Below are 22,003 nucleotides of genomic sequence, written 5' to 3' on the forward strand. Positions count from 1 at the left end.
GTATTGTAGACGAAAATAATGTTCAATTAAAGCAGGGGTCTCAAACACGCAGCCCGCGAGATGTTATTTTGCGGCCCACATTTTGATGTGAAAATTTAATGTTTGTGCGGCCCACAAGTTTTATATGAATGGCGCTTTACAGGGTCATACTTGTATACCCTCGATTTTTCCGGGAGACTCCCAATTTTCAGTGCCCCTCCAGGGGTAATCATTTTACCGAATTTCACCCAAACAACAATATTAAGGGGGGTACCGTGTAGGCAGAGCCTTTAACGTCTTCTACAACTGTGCAAGCAGCGTGCCAGCACAACAACAAGTTGTATTTAGATTCTGTATACACAGTATGCGACTGCAAAACATAGTTGATCAACAGCCATACAGGTCACACTAAGGGTGGCCGTATAAACAAGTTTAACACTGTTACAAATATGCGCCACACTGTGAACCCACACGAAACAAAAATGACAAACACATTTAGAGAGAAAATCTGTACCGTAACACAACATAAACACAACGGAACAAATACCCCGAATCCCATGCAGCCATAACTCTTCCGGGTTACAATATACACCCCCACCTCCTATTGTAGCTGCATTGGATTCTGGGTATTTGTTCTGTTGTGTTTATGTTGTGTCACGGTGTGGATGTTCTCCCAAAATGTGTTTGTCAACTTTGTTTGGTGAGGGCTCACAGTGTGGCTCATATTTGTAACAGTGTTAAAGTTGCTTATACGGCCACCCTCAGTGTGACCTGTATGGCTGTTGACCAAGTATGTCTTGCAGTCACTTCCTTGGGTCTGCAGAAGCCTCATACAATATGTGACTGGACCGGCACACTGTTTGTATGGTGGAAAAGCGGACGAGACGGCAGGTTGTAGAGGACGCTAAAGGTAGTGCCATCACGGCACCCCCTTAGTATTGTTGTCCAAGTGAAAAACGGGAGAATGATTGCCCCGGGAGATTGTCGGGAGGGGCACCAATATTCGGGTGTGTCCGGAAAGATCGCGAGAGTTGGCAAGTATGTTGCTAGGGCGGGAAAGCCATTCAAAGAAGGTAAATTCATTAAAAAGTGCATGTTGGATTTTTTTAAGAAATCTTTTTTTGCGGCCCAGCCTTACCCAGTTTTTGCGTTCAGTGGCCCCAGGTAAATTTAGTTTGAGACCCTTGAATTAAAGGGAGGTTGTGGCCTCAAGCCTACCATGTTTACTTTTTGTAAATGCCTTCACTAAAATATAAAAAAAGATCAACCTTGCGTGCTTAAACAAGGACATTTAGATGTTATCTGGCTTTGCGCAAGTAAGTGCGCTGCAGGACTGTTTGTATGCTTGTATGCTTACAACAGAGATTTTAGATTGATTGATTGAGACTTTTATTAGTAGATTGCAAAGTGCAGTACATATTCCAGACAATTGACCACTAAATGGTAACACCCGAATAAGTTTTTCGACTTGTTTAAGTCGTGGTCCAGGTTAATCAATTCATGGTAATTAGATGCAAGCAGTTATCTTTGATACTTGTGTTTTTTTTTTGCTAATATCAGACGCCTACTACATAACATTTATTATTTTTGTACATTCTAAATACACACATTTGTCATTCCTAAAATGATGACTATTAACCATGTCCACTACTGTGTATACAGTATGTTTAAATTACCTTATGAATAGCATAAGGAATATTGCGTACTGTATATATTAGAAGACATCTGTATTTACTGTACAAAGCAATAGAAACACACAAATATTTTACTACCGCTATGTACCTAGAGCAATAGATCTGTATTGGGTGATGCGATTGCCTGTATGTTAATTAGTTAGCAACATAACTCACAACTTTAAAGGCAGATTTTGATGAAACTTCCAGCAAATATCCCAAAAAAGATAATGAACAATTTATTATATTTAAAGCCTGATCGCAATCACTTCTACTACGCTACCTTGCATTTAAATTACACTTCTGAGTGTGTATGCATGCAGCCCCGCCTCCACCCACAGAGACAGACAGAGTCGATGACTGACAAAAGGTTCGCTCTGTTTATTTGACTCTGCTGTTGATAGCTCAAAAAGTTAAGGGCACATTTTGATTAAACTCAAGGCAAATGTCAATTTCCAGATCAACATCCGGATTCAGGGCTTTTTTCCTATTGGGAGGTAGGGGGTGGGCCCTGGTGGAAGTCTGCGCTCTACAACGGCTTTTCTAATTCGATTTACTATTACTTATTTACAAACGTTTGTAGAACTCATGTTTTTTTTAACTTAAAATAAAGGTATAGTTAAAGTTAAAGTACCACTGATAGTCACACACACAAGTTGTGGTGAAATTACCCTCAGCATTTGCCCCATTCCCTTGTTCCAACACCTGGGAGGTGAGGGGAGCAGTGAGCAGCAGTGGTGGCCGCGCTCTGGAATCATCACAATCAAATACAGTGAGCAAAAAAGTATTTAGTCCGCCACCGATTGTGCAAGTTCTCCCACTTAAAATGATGGCAGAGGTCTGTAATTTTCATCATAGGTACACTTCAAATGTGAGAGACAGAATTTGAAAAAAAAAAATCCAGGAATTCACATTGTAGGAATTTCAAATAATTTGTCAATTATGGTTGAAAATAAGTATTTTGTCAACCATTCAAAACTCTCACTGATGGAAGGAGGTTTTGGCTCAAAATCTCACGATACATGGACCCATTTATTCTTTCCTTAACACGGATCAATCGTCCTGTCCCTTTAGCAGAAAAACAGCCCCAAAGCATGATGTTTCCACCCCCATACTTTACAGTAGGTATGGTGTTCTTGGGATGCAACTCAGTATTCTTCTTCCTCCAAAAACACGACGAGTTGAGTTTATACCAAAATGGATACATGGATGATACAGCAGAGGATTGGGAGAATGTCATTGTGACAGGGGGCGTGGTCCGCGCGTTCCCTACGGACGGGGTGTGTGCAGAAATCGGTCATGAAGCAGCTGACAGGTGAGTGGATAATCTCAGCTGGAACGAGTTATCTAATCACCTGTTCCTTTATTAGCAGCGCGGGAGACCATGATGGAGGAGGACGGACGACACGGAGGGGAGCGTGCTGAAAAGCCAGATCCAAGAAAGACTCGAAAAGAGAATTGCAAGAGGGGCTGCAAAGCCTAATTGATTGTGTGGAAATATTAAAAATTGTAAAACCGCTGAGTGAAGTGTGCGGAAGTCACTGATCCAGAAGACGCAGGTACGAGACTTGCTACAGTCATGTGGTCAGATGAAACCAAAATAGAACTTTTTGGTATAAACTCAACTCGTCGTGTTTGGAGGAAGAAGAATACTGAGTTGCAACCCAAGAACACCATACCTACTGTGAAGCATGGGGGTGGAAACATCATGCTTTGGGGCTGGTTTTCTGCAAAGGGGACAGGACGATTGATCCGTGTTAAGGAAAGAATGAATGGGGTCATGTATCGTGAGATTTTGAGCCAAAACCTCCTTCCATCAGTGAGAGCTTTAAATGGTTGACCAAATACTTATTTTCCACCATAATTTACAAATACATTTTCTTACAATGTGAATACCTGGATTTTTTTTTCACATTCTGTCTCTCACAGTTGAAGTGTACCTATAATGAAAATTATAGACCTCTGTCATCATTTTAAGTGGGAGAACTTGCACAATCGGTCGCTGAATAAATACTTTTTTGCCCCACTGTATATTGTGGTATTTTGTTTATCGAGTAATCTATAAGAAACATACACTATCCTAAACTCAACTTGCCAAAATCGAGCATTTCTGTAATGAAATATACAAATGTTAGTCGTGTTCCCATAAATAAGAATGTGGTTCGGTTCTGTTTGGGATGGTACTGCACATGGCTTTTGCTGTAAATGTGGTCCCCAAAATATCCAACCATGTAACTGTGGGTAGATTTGTTGTCTTCACAAAAATGTCGGTCACATTGCGATGATGTCAAACTGTTCTTAAATGATGCATCCATCGACATTTCCAGGTGTAATTGCAACAAAACCGAACCGTTCCACTTGATCAATGGTGAGTGATGAACAATGAATACTTACCAATCCTGTCCAGTCTGTCCAGAGCAACTGTCTCAAAGGCCCGTCTCATCATGGGATACTCCTCCAGCACCTCATTGAAGTTGTCCACCGACAGCGAGTACAGGCGACAGTACGTTTCCGCCCGGACGCTTGCTGTCCTTCTGCCTCGAGTCAGTAAACAGATCTCTGTATTAACAGGACAAAAACAAAACAAAAAAAAACATAAGGTTAGTAGAATGCTTACCTTCTAGTCAACAAGTGACATTTTTTAAAATTTGGGGCTAAAGTCAATTCCTGCACAGAGGACCTAGAATGATCAAGGGGTTAAGCAGGTAATCCATAATCACACCAAATCTCTCACATGTAAAAATGCAGAGCAGGTTAATCGATCTACTCGACCACACGCATATACAGATTTAGCAGCAATAGACTATGACTTTTTTGTTTACAAGACCTGGGCAAAATACGATTAAAAATTAAGGTTTTCAAATCCGGCCCGCCGGACGTTCTACTAGGGTTGTATGGTATACTGGTATTAGTATATTACTGCGACACTAATGAATCATATTCGGTACAATACCGCCTCTGAAAAGTACCGGTCCGCCCACCACCAAGTACAGTAGTGTATCTTGTCGATATTACTATTATTACGTCTATATTTTTTGGCATCACAAATCTTCTTTGGTTTTAAAAAAAATATATATTATGTTTATAAATGTGAGTGTGAATGTTGTCTGTCTATCTGTGTTGGCCCTGCGATGAGGTGGCGACTTGTCCAGGGTGTACCCCGCCTTCCGCCCGATTGTAGCTGAGATAGGCGCCAGCGCCCCCCCGCGACCCCGAAAGGGAATAAGCGGTAGAAAATGGATGGATGGATGTTTATAAACTCAGGAGATATGTCCCTGGACACATGAGGACTTTGAATATGACCAATGTATGATCCTGTAACTACTTGGCATCAAATTGATACCCAAATTTTTGGTATCATCCAAAACCAATGTAAAGTACTAAACAACAGAATAATACATGTGTGGAGCGGGGCGTGGTCCGAGCAGAGGCTGAATGAGCTCCCCAGGAGATAGTACCAGTGGGCACCGACCGCCCACCGGATGGCGAGGCACTCCCTCTCCATGGTGCTGTACCTTTCCTCCCGATCGGAGAGCTTCCGGCTGATATACAGAATGGGGCGGTCGACGTCCTCCGGTACTACCTCCTGGGGCGCTCATTCTGACTCTGCTCGGACCGCGCCCCCCTCCACAAAATTATTATTACATTTTAACAGAAGTGTAGACAGAACATGTTAAAAGAGAAAGTAAGCAGATATTAAGAGTAAATAAAGAAGTAGATTAATAATTCATTCCTTGCCACTTGTCCTTGATAATTTTGACAAAATAATAGATTGGAAGATGACACAATATGCTAAATTAGGAGCCTTTGTTTGCTTACTTACCAATAAAATACAAACTTGCAATAATAAAGATATGTTTAATGTACGGTAAGATTTTTTGTTAAAATAAAGTCAATAATGCAATTTTTTGTGGTCCTATTTATATTTATTTAGAATGGTACCAAAAAGTATAGAAATAATTTTGGTTACGGTACCAAAATATTGGTATGGGGACAACACCACATTCTACATACTTTTTTTGGACCTTTAACATCAAAACTGTAGCCGCCATTAGGATGTGCATTGCTGTTTTTAAATTACCGTAACTATAGGAAGTATTTTAATGGTTGAAACCTGCGCTTTTAGTGTTATACGAGTTATTACTGTAATCTACGTCACAGCAGCTCGACGAGGAACGAAGCAGAGGGGGCGGGATTTGTTTTCAGAGCAGCCAGCCCGAAACGCATGTGTCAGGAACAGATGTGGAAGTACAAATGTCTGCATAAAAGTGATAATATATCATAGTGTAGGTGTTTATTACCCAATTGCTGTTTGTTACATTTTTGTTGTGTTATGCTTGATTGTAAAAGATGTCTATCGAGGAGCTTGTCGGAAAAGTAAAAGAGGAGCAATGTTCATATGTTGTTAATATTCAGTGTTTTATTGTTCGTAGTTAATATTGTAAACCCCACTTTCTTTACTTTAATGTACATTTTGGCTGCCCCAGTCAGTAAAAAACTGTAAAATTAAATTCCGTTTTTTTGAGGTGGTCTGTCATAACGTTTTTTAATTCTATTGAACATTGTGACTTTTGGTATGAGTGTTCCTGGAAAAAAAGGGACCCAAACACATACTGTACAGCATATTTTTACAATTCATACACACATACACATTGGACCCCCAGACACATTTCTTCTCTCAATGTGGGCCCCCGAGTCAAAATATTTGCCCACTTCTGGTGTACACAGTACTATGCAAAAGGCTTAGGCAACCACTACCTTCTGTACAGTACATAGACAGCAGGATTTCGCCAAAAATACACAACTTTTTTTCGTTGTAAAAATTTTAATAATAAAACTTGTCACTATTTGACAATCTCTCATGTTTTTCTGGATGGAAACGAACCTGCTGGCAGCTGGACCAGTGGCTGGCTAACAACAGGAAGACAAAAATGGCTGTGGCCACTGGCAACGACAATGCAACTGTAAACATCGAAAGTATTAGAAATGTTCACCCGAAACATGTCAAAAACATTAATAAATTATGACATTTTCAAAGTGGACCTTGCTTTTCATGGCAGTATGTCTGTATTTAAAACAGATGCCTCTTAGGCATATGACCAATGAGGACACTTCAATCATCCATCCATCCATCCATTTTCTACCGCTTATTCCCTTTCGGGGTCGCGGGGGGCGCTGGCGCCTATCTCAGCTACAATCAATCAATGTTTATTTATATAGCCCTAAATCACAAGTGTCTCAAAGGGATGTACAAGCCACCACAACATCCTTGGTTCAGAGCCCACATAAGGGCAAGGAAAAACTCACAACCCAGTGGGATGTCAATGAGAATGACTATGAGAAACCTTGAAGAGGACCGCAGATGGGGGTTCTCTGTAAGATAGTTAGCTTTTTAATCAACTACCTATCACACAGGTAAGATTGGCAAAGAACAAAAAAGTAGGAAAATATACGGCAAACCTACCACGACACGTTGAACACCACTAAACGTTGCTAAAACTAAGACGTAAAACATATGGAACTATCATCTCAGCAGCGCTTAGAAAAAATACATAGTTATAATTGTTGGCTATAATTGTGGGACTGCACAATTATAGCCAAAATAATAATATATTATTTCAGTCAATACTGAAATCACAATTATTCATTAAAACATAGTATTACTTTTACTAATAGGGTCCTTGGAAAGGGGAGGAGGTGCGTGAATGTAATGAAATAGTCGAACAAAATAATGTTATCTAGTCAACTAACTGTAAAAATAGTCGACTAATCATTAAGACAGTCGACTAGTTTTCGACTATCGTAACGATTAGCTGATTAATCATTAAGGTAGTCGATGACTAGTCAACGATGAAAATAGTTGTTACAATCCTAGTGTATGTGCCAGAAGAAGCAATTCGATTTTCGTCAGGATCTTGAATAGGTTTAACAATATTTTGTAGATTTTAACCAAAATAAATGAGTTATCTTTTTTTACAGTTATTTGCATTACTGCCATTGAAGTGAATGAGTTAACTCATATTATTTTCTACATATGGCGATTGTTTATATTCAACTTGGAGAAAGCGAACCACCAGGTTTAGGTAACACAACCTTATGTATAAGTTTATGTGTAGGGCATCTGAGTCTGAAAATGACATAATCACTGTGTTAACGAACCCTGGCTGCAGTTCTGTTAGATACTCATCTGCACTGTGGAACCATTGACACACATGTTTGTATGTTAGAAACTGACATTTGGGCTTTATGTTTCTTTTTATTGTTTTGTTTTTTAATGTTTTAGTGTTTTGTTTTGTTTTTAATGTTTTGTATTGTGTTTTTTATATGTTTAATGGATCTTAAGGTCTGCAATAAAGATTGATGATGATGATGATGAATGGTTGAGCCCATAATAAATTAAGGAGCCTTAGTTGGACATTCGCATGTGGACTGGAATTAGCTTTGTCACAAAAAGAAGCAATACAACCAGACTTTGGCATGAAAAAGTTAGAGCTATATCCTAGAGGAGAGATTCCATGCTTATCTTAACATCAACCTACAAGTCATGCTACACATCTGTTGTCTTCCCACTCACTTACACATGAACATATCCTTACATGGTCAGGTTGTACTATCCTGAATCAACACACACCCAGACAGAGAAAGAAGTAATATAAGAAAGTGATTCGGCTCCTCCAAGTTAGGAGTCCTTTATTATTGAACTGAGCTCCTCCAGGTACTGCAGACCTGTATAATGATACTCGCTTGTAATAAAGCAACTTTTTGTTCAGCAAAGCGTTTACGACGTCTCTTTTATCCAAGCATTGGAGTCCAACACAACATTTAGCTTCTGTTTTTTTTTTTTCGATGAAGAATATTTGTGAAATATTTCTTCAAACTTATGATTAAAATTCAAAACAATTATTCTGGCAAATCTACAAAATCTGTAGAATAAAATGTATGGCTTATTTCAAAGTCTTTTAAATTTCTTTTAAAAGTTTTGTTCTGAAAAATCTAGAAGAAATAGTGATTTGTCTTTGTTAGAAATATAGCTTGGTCCAATTTGTTGTATATTTTAACAAAGTGCAGATTGGATTTTAACCTATTTAAAACATGTCATCAAAATAAAAAATAAAAAATCTTAATCAGGAAAAATTACTAATGATATTCCATAAATTATTTTTTTAATTTTTTCAAAAATATTTGAATTAGCTAGTTTTTCTCTTCTTTTTTTCGGTTGAACTTTGAATTTCAAAGAGTCGAAAATTGAAGCTAAACTATGTTTCAAAATTTAATTTAAATTTTTTTCCTGTTTTCTCCTCTTTTTCAAATCGTTCAATTAAGTGTTTTTTTCATCATTTATTCTCTACAAAAAACCTTTCGTTAAAGGAAAAAAAATTTACGACGGAATGAGAGACGGAAAAACCCATTTTTTTTATATACATCTAGATGTATTTATTAAAGGTAAATTGATCAAATTAGCTATTTCTGGCAATTTATTTAAGTGTGTATCAAACTGGTAGCCCTTCGCATTAATCAGTACCCAAGAAGTAGCTCTTGCTTTCAAAAAGGTTGGTGACCCCAGATATATACAATATAGAACAAATCCCAATTACCATGAATAACTGTGTTGCCTGTGCTATTATTTTTGTTACTCAACCCAAAAGTTTGATCCCCATGGTTTCGTTAAAACTTCTACTGCAACCCTGGGTTGTTTAGCCAAATTTGGCACACACTTTTGGGAGAGAGGATTGGGCAATTCTGGTTGCAAAAAACTTTTGCAGGGGACCTCGCGACTATTTGTCAGTAAATCATTGACCAGTTGTCGAATGATTTTCCAACTTTGAAGGACATCTGTGTATGCCAGCATTCATTCCCAACAGCATATACTGTGATTTGTTACCCATTAAAGGCGAGCTAAATGCTAAAATCAAGATAAATGATCCTGATATGTACATGTTCAAAACAACACAAATCAGAGGTGTGTCAGACCTCATCTGCCACAAATGCTCAGAAAACTAATGCTCCATTAAACAAGTTTGCAGTACTGTTTTGTGTGCATGCGAAACGGGAGTGCGCCGGTGTCGGCACGGAGAACGAATGCATGCATCATCACACCGCTGTAAGCGTGTTTTATTCATGAGAGCTTTTCGCTATAAATGGTGTTGATAATAGAGGCTATATATTCCATATATATGTATATGTGGCTATGGCTGCACCAATGAGGATGCTAACTTGTTGTGTTATTTGTGATTACGCTGTTTGTGTATTTCATTCCATTCATTTTCTGCTGTCTCTTTGTGAGAATGTCATTTTCTGTTTACCCCCCTCACTCTTGTGTTGCGTATTTTGTGCATACACACACACACACACACACACACACGCACACATGCACAGTTACTGCGGAGAGCGCATGAGGCCACGTCTGCTTTAATCAATAAATACATTTGTAGCGCTGGCTGTTGTTTATGTTTGGCCAAGAGGCTATGATGGCAGCATGTAACGCGCACAATGAAGCCGTCTGCGTTAAAGGGCTGGTAGCAATCACTGCCGATCACATCACAGCGCCTTCCTTTAAAGCCACCCCTCGCCCCTTTCGGCACTGGATCGGAAATTTGCAGAGTAAGTCCCGCAAGGCTGACGTTGTAGGATTGTAGCCCTCAAAGACAACTTTGTAAGTCCTCCTAATGACCATTATTATCTGTTAAAGTAACATCCCTATGCACTTCTGCGAGTACAGTTAAAAGTAAGAAGCTAAAAAAAATCTAAGTCATTGCTTACAGGCTCTGTTTGGATAGCAAAAAAGGAGCCCAGAAGTTAAAAACCAGGACACTTGCCAGTCCACATGATCGCAAGTCGTTATATCGCACAAATGTTGTAATACATTATAAGCAAAATAAACTTGACTAAACAACAAGGAAGTCCAAAGCGTTCTTTTATGTCACACGTCCCTTTTAACAAGACAACAGCAGTGGGGACCATGATATCAATCGGGGGCTTGTCCGGGTGAATAAATAGAATAAAATTATAAAATGATCAAATATTATGTTAGAGCAGGGGTCGGGAACCTTTTTGGCTGCGAGAGCTATACAAGCCAAAAATATTAACAAGTATTTCCGCGAGAGCCATATAATATTTTTTTTAAGACTGAATACAACCAAATGTGTACATTTTTAAGTAAGACCAACATTTCTAGAGTATAATAAGTTTCTTATTCTTTTTAATAACATTGTTATTCTGAAGTATAAAATACTTCTTACCATTAATGGCGTGGTCTGGGGTGGGGTGGAGGCGTGGTTGGGGCGGGGGGCGTGGTTAAGAGGAGAGGAGTATATTTCACCAACTCGGGTATTTCATATATATATATATATATATATATATATATATATATATATATATATATATATGAAATACTTGACTTTCAGTGAATTCTAGCTATATATATTTGTTTTATTATATATATAAATAAAAGAAATAGTTGAATTTCCGACGGCACCTATCAAATACACAGTAATAAAAACACAGTTGTTCTACTAACTGTACTGTGCTTGACGGTTACTAAAAAAACAACAACAACACTTATCTTTCAGTATTTGAGTAACCTTTGTTCTGCCATTTGCGTATTGGCGAACGATCTCCGAATCCGGGAACATATATCACAGATTTGTTGTAGACATCCGCAAATGAGAACGGGATGTTGCTTCCAGCTATCAGCATAACCATCTTTGTCTCAGCATAAGTTACACTGTCGGGTCTCCATTTTGCGAGGTGGGCCATAATACTGGGTTGTGAACGATGCTGCGTTGCGGACGCTTTGTGCTTCGCTGACCGTTCATGGCTGAGTATATCCGTTCTGCCGCCGTGTTCAATGGAGAAGTCTGTTCTACAAAATTTACAGGCAACATACCCCGTCCCCTTCGAACTGAAATTCTTGTTTCCAATCATTCTGGAAGTTGCAGGCGTATTTCTTCATTTTGCTCGTCGACGCTTGTAATATATTGGGTTGGAGTCAATAACCAGGCGACAGTTCTATGTACAGTACAGTAGATGGCAGTATTATCCTGTTTAAGAGGGTCACAACATTGCTAAGTCAGGTTCTCATGGAGCTGGAAGGGGCGTGGCCTCCAGCTCCACCTGAATTTCTGGAGATTTTTGGGAGAAAATTTTTCCCCGGAGTTTTTCGGGAGAGGCGCAGAATTTCGTGAGTCTCCCGGGGAATCCGTGAGGGTTGGCAAGTATGAGTGTATTACATATTACAAGTATGGTTCTGTCTTCAGCCCGCATGACAGTTTGGACTATATTTGTTATTTTGCTGTGTTTTAGAATAATTTCCTGTCCCGGTGCTCTTGTTTAGTCAGTATTTCCTGCTTGGTCTGTATGTTTTGAAGCGCATTTACTTTCTGTTCCTTGTCCCGCCAGCATACCTATGACTTATTGTTGGTTAATTATATTTAATTCTGCCTGGTTGCATCTTTCAGGGCTAAATGATTATTCTTTGTTGTGTGTTTAGTGTGATTGTGTTGCGTTTAACTTGGTTCCTGCATAGCTTTCCCAATGCTTCCGGTGCACTACCCAGCTGCACCATGGCCTTTGCTTTGTCATTAAATGTACTTTTTTGGGTCACGTCGCAAGCAACGCTCACAGGAGCCTGACAAGGTTTATTTTATTTGATTATATTTGTAAAAAAATATCATCACCACATTTCTTTGCTGATTTGTCCTCTGTATTCGGTCAATTTTAAGAATAGAATAGAATAGTGTTTTATTGTCATTATTGCAGTGAACAGGTTCAAAGAACAACAAAATTGGAGCAGATACTCTAAGGTGCATAAACAATAATTTGGTAATATAAATAGTAAAAAAAAAAGATAAAAAAAGATGGTATCTATATGTATCTATATATGTTTATATATATCCACACACAAGCATATATCCATACATATGCACATATATATACATATACACTAGGGGTGTAATGGTACATAAAAATTTCGGTTCGGTACGTACCTCGGGTTAGAGGTCACGGTTCGGTTCATTTTCGGTACAGTAAGAAAACAACAAAATATACATTTTTTGGTTATTTATTTACCAAATTTGTTAACAATGGCTTTATCCTTTTTACATTGGGAACACTGTAATAATTCTGCCCACGTTAATCCACATTAAACTGCCTCAAGTTGATGCTTTGATTAAATAAAATGACAAAACCTTTTAAGTCAACTCATCATGCTTAATTCATTACAGCATTTGGGAAGCCTGTAGTTGACTTATATTATGTAAATTGTATTGTTTTGTCAACATGTGATAGCATTACTAATGATTCATGTAACTATAGCTGAAAAAAATAGTACAATAGCAATAGGAGAGACTATTCATCCCTGAAACAAGTGAAATAACAGACAGACAGGGCTTTGCTGCCCCTAACACACGCACACACACACACTTAGCAAAATGAGCTAACGTTACGCTAAAAGCTAATTAGCCTTCACCTCAAGCCAGAAATGCGAGCGAGCTGAGTTGCAGTTTAAGTTTCTGGAAGGTCAACGGGCTCAGAGTGATGTTAGTAGTTGTGACTGGGAGGTGTTTTATATAATTTGGGGAGAGTACGCTGTCCGCTGATAAACACATATCTGCTCGACGCTGAAGCATTGACCCCATGCGCTCTGAATACACACTGCTGATTGGCTTTGTATGTAACCAATCAGATGGTTGTGTGGGCGGGACAATTCTGGGTGCTCAGACAGAGGCAGAAAGCAGAGCAGCTTGTTAAGACTTTAGCTTACAAAACTCGTTCGTTACACCTCTGAACTGGACCGAAACCCCCGTACCGAAACGGTTCAACACAAATACACGTACCGTCACACCACTAATATACACATATAACACTATTGCACATTATAGTCGGCCAATTTTATGTAAAACATTAGTATACGGAAATAAATGGTGTGGACAACATTAAATAACATTTTTCAAAAATATGAATAAAAAAGCTATTTGTTATCGTTTAGCTTTGAGCTAAACAATAACAAAACTCAAGCACGAATGATTATATCCCGCTCTTGTCCTGTGTGTGCTTGACTCGTGCAAAGACACGTCCACCAGGCCAGAGGCCCGACTGCAGCCCAGCAGCTCATCTTGGCTGCGTTGGCTTCATCCAGAAAGCCACTGGACAAGAGGATTTAATACAGAGCTGCAGTGCTCTGCTCCAGAGGGGATTACAGTTGAGCGCTGCTTCGAGGGGAAATGGACCCCCGGTGCCGCTACAGCCAGGGCTGCCCCCACAAGCCACCACTTACATAACATGCAGAGCACACACACACAACACACACAGGCGTGGTGTTTCTATACTTAAACATTCACAGCTGTCTTCTCCACTTGGACATGGTTTGTTCAGCAACTTCTCCTCTTTTCATATGCACTTTATATGTCTCACTCACTTCTGGCTCAAATCCAGCCTTCATCCACCATCTCATAACCACCTAGTAGGGTTGGACGGCGTGGCGCAGTGGTAGAGTGGCCGTGCGCAACCCGAGGGTCACTGGTTCAATCCCCACCCAGTACCAACCTCGTCATGTCCGTTGTGTCCTTGAGCGAGACACTTCACCCTTGCTCCTGATTGGTGCTGGTTAGCGCCTTGCATGGCAGCTCCCTCCATCAGTGTGTGAATGTGTGTGTGAATGGGTAAATGTGGAAGTAGTGTCAAAGCGCTTTGAGTACCTTGAAGGTAGAAAAGCGCTATACAAGTACAACCCATTTATCATTTATTTACTTACCTCACACTCGATCCGGAAGCGTCCTATTGCCAAATTCGGACAAAATAAATCAGGGTGGCTGTGTATTTGACGAGTGGTAGGAACTGAAAAAAGGGCATTTAACTTATTTGATTCACAGTGACACTTAAACATTTTCTTAATACTGTATGTTAACACCTATAAGGCGTACTTAAAAAACTTTTTTTTTCTCAAAACTCGACATTAAAAAAAATTGGCTCATTTTTATACTTAGTAAACTCGTCCCGCAGGCCGGAAAAAACATGTTCAGGCCTGCGGGCCTTACGTTTGACACCCCTTCTCTACAAAAGTGGGGGTACTTGAAGGTATGCCAAAGGGTACGTGGGACTTTTAAAAAATATTCTAAAAAACAAACAACAATTTAAAAATCCTTTATAAATATATTTATTGAATAATACTTCCACAAAATATGAATGTAAGTTCATAAACTGTGAAAAGAAATGCAACAATGTTCAGTGTTGACAGCTAGATTTTTTTGTGAACATGTTCCATATATATTGATGTTAAAGATTTATTTTTTTGTGAAGAAATGTTTAGAATTAAGTTCATGAATCCAGATGGATCTGTTACGATCCGCTACACGGATCGTTTGTTGTTTTGCTTTTGTGTATTTTCTTATTATGTTTGGACTCTGCCGATCCCTTTGTTTGTGCATTTCCTTGTTTTGTATGGTCACCATGGTTACTTAATTTGCTCCTCCTGAACGTGCTCCTGACACACACCTGTTTGTGATTATGGTTTTGTATTTAAGCCTGTCTGCTACCTTAGTTTGTCCTGGACGTTTTGTTTGCTCCATGCAACAGTTACGTGAGTTATTCGCTCTTTGTTTGCACTTTGCTAAGTTTTAGCTTAGCTTCCGTGACCGCGGCTCGCGCTGCTATGGACTTGTGAACTCAACCCTTGCTAACGATTAGCATTTCGCTTCCCGTGCTAAGGCACGCCTTTATTTTGCCTTTTTGGCTAGTGTTACTTTGTATTCCGTATATTAAACAAGCTACTACCTTCATCCTGCTTGCTCCTGGTCCTTTAGCATCTCGAGGTGACAACTCACACGCATCACTATGCGTCCCTTACGTAACAGGATCTCTATTACAATCCCCAAAGATGATTACTTCTATGTGTAGATATCTTTATTTATAATTGAATCACTTGTTGATTTTTCATCAAGTTTTTTGTTATTTTTATATATTTTTTTCCAAATAGTTCAAGAAAGACCACTACAAATGAGCAATATTTTGCACTGTTTTACAATTTAATAAATCAGAAACTGATGACATAGTGCTGTATTTTACTTCTTTATCTCTTTTTTTCAACCAAAAATGCTTTGCTCTGATTAGGGGGTACTTGAATTAGAAAAAATGTTCGCAGGAGGTACATCACTGAAAAAAGGTTGAGAACCACTGGTCTACGACAGTAGTGAAAGTGCAAAACATTGCTGCACTATTCAACTTGGGCCAGCTTTTTCCGGATGTTTTCATAAGTTACAGTCGGTCTACTCATGAATGAAATTACGGCTCATTTACAACGACCCATTTCTGCACAGTCTTCAGCAACAATGAGATGATTCATAATCAGCCTCTCCAAAAATAATTGGGCTGCGATCGCTCAAATGAACATCACACCAGTCGTGATACAAGATAACCGCCGCTCGAGATGAAGCACGTCATTACACCACGATGATATTGTTCCAGCTGCATTCAGGGGCGAAGAGAGAAATTCTCCACGGCACGATAAAACAATTCTTGTTCCTTCGCTCAGGCTTGAGACGGGAGTATATCTGGCCCGGCAGAGATACTCGCCTGCCAACATATTTCTCCAGATGATGATCTTTTTTATCCCCCCCGACCCCGCCCGCCGCCTCACTTAAGAGACAAAGGCATTCATCAAAACTAAATGACACCGGGGAAAATTGGATTTTGCAATAAAAAGAAGTGGTATGTTGTTTGAACTTGACGCGTCCTTTTTTGTTTAAGAGGAGGATGCTACTGTACCCCCAAGTAATCAAACAAGCTACCATGTTTGACACCAATTGTGGGACGCTTTGGGACCATGAGATGTTCTCTTTTCATCACCATAGTTTCGGGAGATCATCTGTGACTTGTCTGTTGATATTTTTGTTGGGTGTCTAGTTCAGGGGTCGGCAACCCAAAATGTTGAAAGAGCCATATTGGACTAAAATTACATTTAAAAAAATCCGTCTGGAACCGCAAAAAATGAAAAGCTGTGTATACAGTGGAGCAAAAAAGTATTTAGTCAGCCACCGATTGTGCAAGTTCTCCCACTTAAAATGATGACAGAGGTCTGTAATTTTCATCATAGGTACACTTCAACTGTGAGAGACAGAAGGTGGAAAAAAAAATCCAGGAATTCACATTCTAGGAATTTTAATAATTTATTTGTAAATTATAGTGGAAAATAAGTATTCGGTCAACCATTCAAAGCTCTCACTGATGGAAGGAGGTTTTGGCTCAAAATCTCACGATACATGGCCCCATTCATTCTTTCCTTAACACGGAGCAATCGTCCTGTCCCCTTAGCAGAAAAACAGCCCCAAAGCATGATGTTTCCACCCCCATGCTTCACAGTAGGTGTGGTGTTCTTGGTATGCAACTCAGTATTCTTCTTCCTCCAAACACGACGAGTTGAGTTTATACCAAAAAGTTCTATTTTGGTTTCATCTGACCACATGACATTCTCCCAATCCTCTGTTGTATCATCCATGTATCCATTTTGGTATAAACTCAACTCGTCGTGTTTGGAGGAAGAAGAATACTGAGTTGCATCCCAAGAACACCATACCTACTGTGAAGCATGGGGTGGAAACATCATGCTTTGGGGCTGTTTTTCTGCTAAGGGGACAGGACGATTGATCCGTGTTAAGAAAAGAATGAATGGGGCCATGTATCGTTAGATTTTGAGCCAAAACCTCCTTCCATCAGTGAGAGCTATGAATGGTTGACCAAATAATTATTTTCCACCATAATTTACAAAAAAATTCTTTAAAATTCCTACAATGGGAATTCCTGGATTTTTCTTTTCACATTCTGTCTCTCACAGTTAAAGTGTACCTATGATGAAAATTACAGACCTCTGTCATCATTTTAAAAGGGAGAACTTGCACAATCGGTGACTGACTAAATTATTTTTCACCCCACTGTAAGTGTTATAATGAAGGCAACACATGACATAAGTGTCATAATTAGCTATGTTAGCCTATTATCAAAATGACTGTGTCGCAGGCTGACACAAATTTTCGTTAACAGAAATGTTGAAATATAATATTTATTCTACCCATTTTTACAAAATTTGAAAACATTAGTAAAACAGAGGCTTGTTTGAGGGTGAGATAATGTTTATATATTACTGGCTTAGAATGGCCAAAAAGTCCAAGTTAAAGAAAATGGTGGGCTGTCTTCTTTGAATGGATTTTTAACAATCTACGCAAGCTGGGTAATGTTTGCTGTGGTCTGGAACAAAATGGCACACAAACAACTATCAGAAATGTAGCAAATATTACATAAAGATAATATGTCACGAGAAATGCAGATATAAATTAAATAGACAGAGGACATAAGTAAAGGAAATTAAATGAGCTCAAATATACCTACAAACGAGCCATAATGATGCAATATGTACATAAAGCTATCCTAAATAGCACGTTAGCATTGATTCGCTTGAAGTCATGCACTCCGCACAAGTCAATAACATAAACAACGCTCACTTTTGTGCATTCACACACAGCATAAATAGTTTGGTGGACAAAATAAGACAAAGAAAGAGTGGCATAAAACAAGAAAATTATACATGTGGGGCGGCATAGCTCGGTTGGTAGAGCGGCCGTGCCAGCAACTTGAGGGTCGCAGGTTCAATTCTCGCTTCCGCCATCCTAGTCACTTCCGTTGTGTCCTTGGGCAAGACACTTTACCCACCTGCTTCCAGTGCCACCCACACTGGTTTAAATGTAACTTAGATATTGGGTTTCACTATGTAAAGCGCTTTGAGTCACCAGAGAAAAGCGCTATATAAATATAATTCACTTCACACTTCACTTCACATGTAAACAAACTCCAGTGAGGTCAAGGACTGTCAAAATTAGCAGGACAAAACGGCACTCGCCAAATATTCTCATCAGAAAAGCATGTTTAATATAAATAGTGGGATTTTCCTCCTAGAGAAACCCTAATAAAACAAAAATATATTTTTCCCCCATCTTTTTCTGTTTCCATACATTTTTGAAAAACCCCAGGGAGCCACCAAGGAGGCACTAGAGCCGCATGTTGCAGACCCCTGGTCTAGTCTCTTCTTCACTGTTGGACTGAATAGTTTTTTTTAGATTAACATTGGGCAACCCCATTCCCGGTTTGATCTCCATAGCAACTGACGCTGTGGTTAATGTTGGAGTTGCCACAAAACACATTTTAAGATATTAAACACTCTAGTGCCATATGGCGGCTAAAGTGGATAGTGAAACCCACCTTCCAACTTGTCATGTTTCATGTGTCAGATAAACAGTTTCACATAGGGAAGGGTTTCATATGGCCCCATTCCTGGGTGGATCACCATAGCAACTGAAGTTGTGGTTAATGTTGGAATTTGTCCCGTTTCATGTGTCAGATAAACTGGGGCCATATGAATCAATTTCCTACTGTAGTTTTTTAGTTTCAGAATATGTTTAATTTCTGAAGGTCCACAGTGTTAGCCCTTTCAGGGACTTGTTGTAAAAAATGTATGGAATTAAGGAAATACATACTTAAATTTTAATTTTAAATGATGTCACACGTCTTTGCCCCCTATTAAAACACGGTATGCAACTGAGGTCAGAAGACCATGACTTAGATGACATGGTGCCGTGTCGTCGTGCAGGCAAAAAGAATCTAGAACGCTGCACCATCTGCTTGCACAGAAAGTTCAAAAAAGGTTATTCCTGATCCAACTGCATTCCCCCATCACGTTCGTATGTTACTGCACGATGATACGATCACATTCTGTCATATTTGTCCTGACTTGAGTGGCAGGTGTAGCAGACCTGACAACATCCTCCATACTCACTGTGCCATCATGACAGGTCTACATGCTCAACACAAACGACGCTCTCAGTCTTTGTTTATTGACTTTTTCCTGGCTGTATTCTCTCTGGAGGGGCCAAAGCAACACAGGGCAAAATTCACCCAATAAAGCTGTCGCTCTATGAGGTAACGTAGTCGCCCACAAAGAAGATGAATAACGTACAGGAGATCCTTTAGCTTTGTAAAATAGCACCTGCAAATTTGTCACGCACGGCCATTTATTAATTATAATACGACATTACTGTTACTCTATGCATACAGTGGGGCAAAAAAGTATTTAGTCAACCACCGATTCAGTATTCTTCTTCCTCCAAACACGACGAGTTGAGTTTATACCAAAATGGATACATAGATGATACAGCAGAGGATTGGGAGAATGTCATGTGGTCAGATGAAACCAAAATAGAACTTTTTGGTATAAACTCAACTCGTCGTGTTTGGAGGAAGAAGAATACTGAGTTGCATCCCAAGAACACCACACGTACTGTGAAGCATGGGGGTGGAAATATCATGCTTTGGCGCTGTTTTTCTGCTAAGGGGACATAAAGGGACCATCCGTGTTAAGGAATGAATGAATGGGGCCATGTATCGGGAGATTTTGAGCCAAAACCTCCTTCCATCAGTGAGAGCTTTGAATGATTGACCAAATACTTATTTTCCACCATCATTTACAAATAAATAATCTAAAATTCCAACAATGTGAATTCCTGGATTTTTTTCTCTCATTCTGTCTCTCACAGTTGAAGTGTACCTATGATGAAAATTACAGACCTCTGTCATCATTTTAAGTGGGAGAACTTGCACAATCGGTGGCTGATTAAATACTTTTTTTTGCCCCACTGTATGTTATATTTTATATGGATTTTAGTCTTTTTTATACTTGCATTGTCCTTTCAATCTTTTCCATCATTTGTAACTGAGCTACTATGTGGACCAATTTCCCTTGTGGATCATTAAAGTTTGTCTAAGTCTGAGTCTAAGTCTAAGATGGCGTTGTGTGCGGTGGTGCCTCAATGCAGCACCATAGTCCCAGTTTATTAGAGAATTCTATTCCTCTCATGCATTTACTATTTTCAGGGACTCAAGATTATCGGAGATCTACTGTAATTTAAATTGATTATAGTTCAGTTATTTATGCAAGTTTGTTTTTCTGTGAAATATGTGGGTCTGTTTAGGCAATATTTGTATCTTTCTGGGAAGAAACTGGAGATACATGCTGCCTTACCATGTATGACATTAAACATTGTTCTTAAGTTGATCAAAACCACACAGAGTGCATTTGGAATGTATTCACAGCGCTTCACTTCTACCACAGTTTGTCACGTTATGGCCTTATTGCATAATGGAACAAATTCATTTATGTCCCAAAAATTCTAAACACAATGCTCCATAATGACAATGTGAAATGTTTTTATTTTTACGAAATTTGCAAATGTATAAAAAAAATAATAATACATGTACACAAGTATTCACAGCCCAAGTTCAATAAAATGTTGAAGCACAATTGGCAGCAATGACATCCTCAAGTCATTTTTGAATACGATGCTACAAGCTTGGCACATCTATCTTTGTGCTGTTTTGCTCATTCCTCTTTGCAGCACCTCTCAAGGGCCATCAGGTTGGATGGGAAGCGTTGGATTTCATCCAGGATGTCTCTCTACATTGCTGTATTATCTTAGTCTAGTCAGGGAGGTGACCAAAAACCCGATGGCCACTCTGTCAGACCTACAGCATTCCTCTGTGAAAAAAGGAGAACCTTCCAGAAGGTCAACCATCTCTGCAGCAATCCACCCACCAGGCCTGCATGATAAAGTGGCCAGACGGAAGCCATTGTCTAAGTAAAAGGTATGCCAAAATGCACCAGAAAGACTCTCAGACCATAAGACAAATATTTGAGCTCTTAAGCATGGATGTCAGGCACCATGTTTGGAGGAAACCAGACACGGCTCATCACCAGGGCAATACCATCTTTACAGCTACGTAAGCATGGTGGTGGCAGCATCATGCTGTGGGGATGTTTTTCAGCGGCAGGAACTGGGAGAAGACTAAGGGTAGAGGGAAAGATGAATGCAGCAATGCAAATAAACATCCTGGATGAAAACCAACGCTTCCTATTCAACCTGATGGAGCTTGAGAGGTGTTCCAAAGAGGAATGGGCAAAGATGAGAGCACCAATATGATTCAGTTTAAGAGACTGTTCAAACTACAAATGTCCACAAGGTACCCAGAACAAGAATTATACGAAAAAAAAGTGACTTTTTGGTGCTGTAAACTCTATTAGAGTAACTGTCATAATTTATACCTAGTATTTTTAACATTCAATAAGAACTAGAGTTTCTTAAGTAAAATTAAAAATTGTATTAATGAATTATGGGGGAAAAGTAAGTTTTACTTATTTTTCCTCATGCTATTTAAATGTTTAATAGTTGTACGTACATAAACATAAAAATATTACATAAACTTTACTCTGAAAATCTAGTGTTTTGAAACGCATGCACGACGACGCATGCGCACAG

The 22,003-nt window shown here is 39.2% G+C and overlaps 1 protein-coding gene across 3 annotated transcripts in view; it reads right to left on the minus strand.

The window, feature by feature from the left end:
- LOC133536914 (potassium/sodium hyperpolarization-activated cyclic nucleotide-gated channel 4-like) overlaps positions 1 to 22,003 on the minus strand; it is a 308,924-nt gene that overhangs the window by 19,403 nt on the left and 267,518 nt on the right. For all 3 annotated transcript variants that reach the window (XM_061877619.1, XM_061877628.1, XM_061877638.1), the window contains exon 7: positions 4,047 to 4,211. In XM_061877619.1, coding sequence (XP_061733603.1) covers positions 4,047 to 4,211 — 165 coding nt within the window. The remainder of the gene's footprint in view (positions 1 to 4,046; positions 4,212 to 22,003) is intronic.

This window comes from Nerophis ophidion, linkage group LG02 (assembly GCF_033978795.1).
Source record: "Nerophis ophidion isolate RoL-2023_Sa linkage group LG02, RoL_Noph_v1.0, whole genome shotgun sequence".
Classification (NCBI taxonomy): Eukaryota; Metazoa; Chordata; class Actinopteri; order Syngnathiformes; family Syngnathidae; genus Nerophis; species Nerophis ophidion.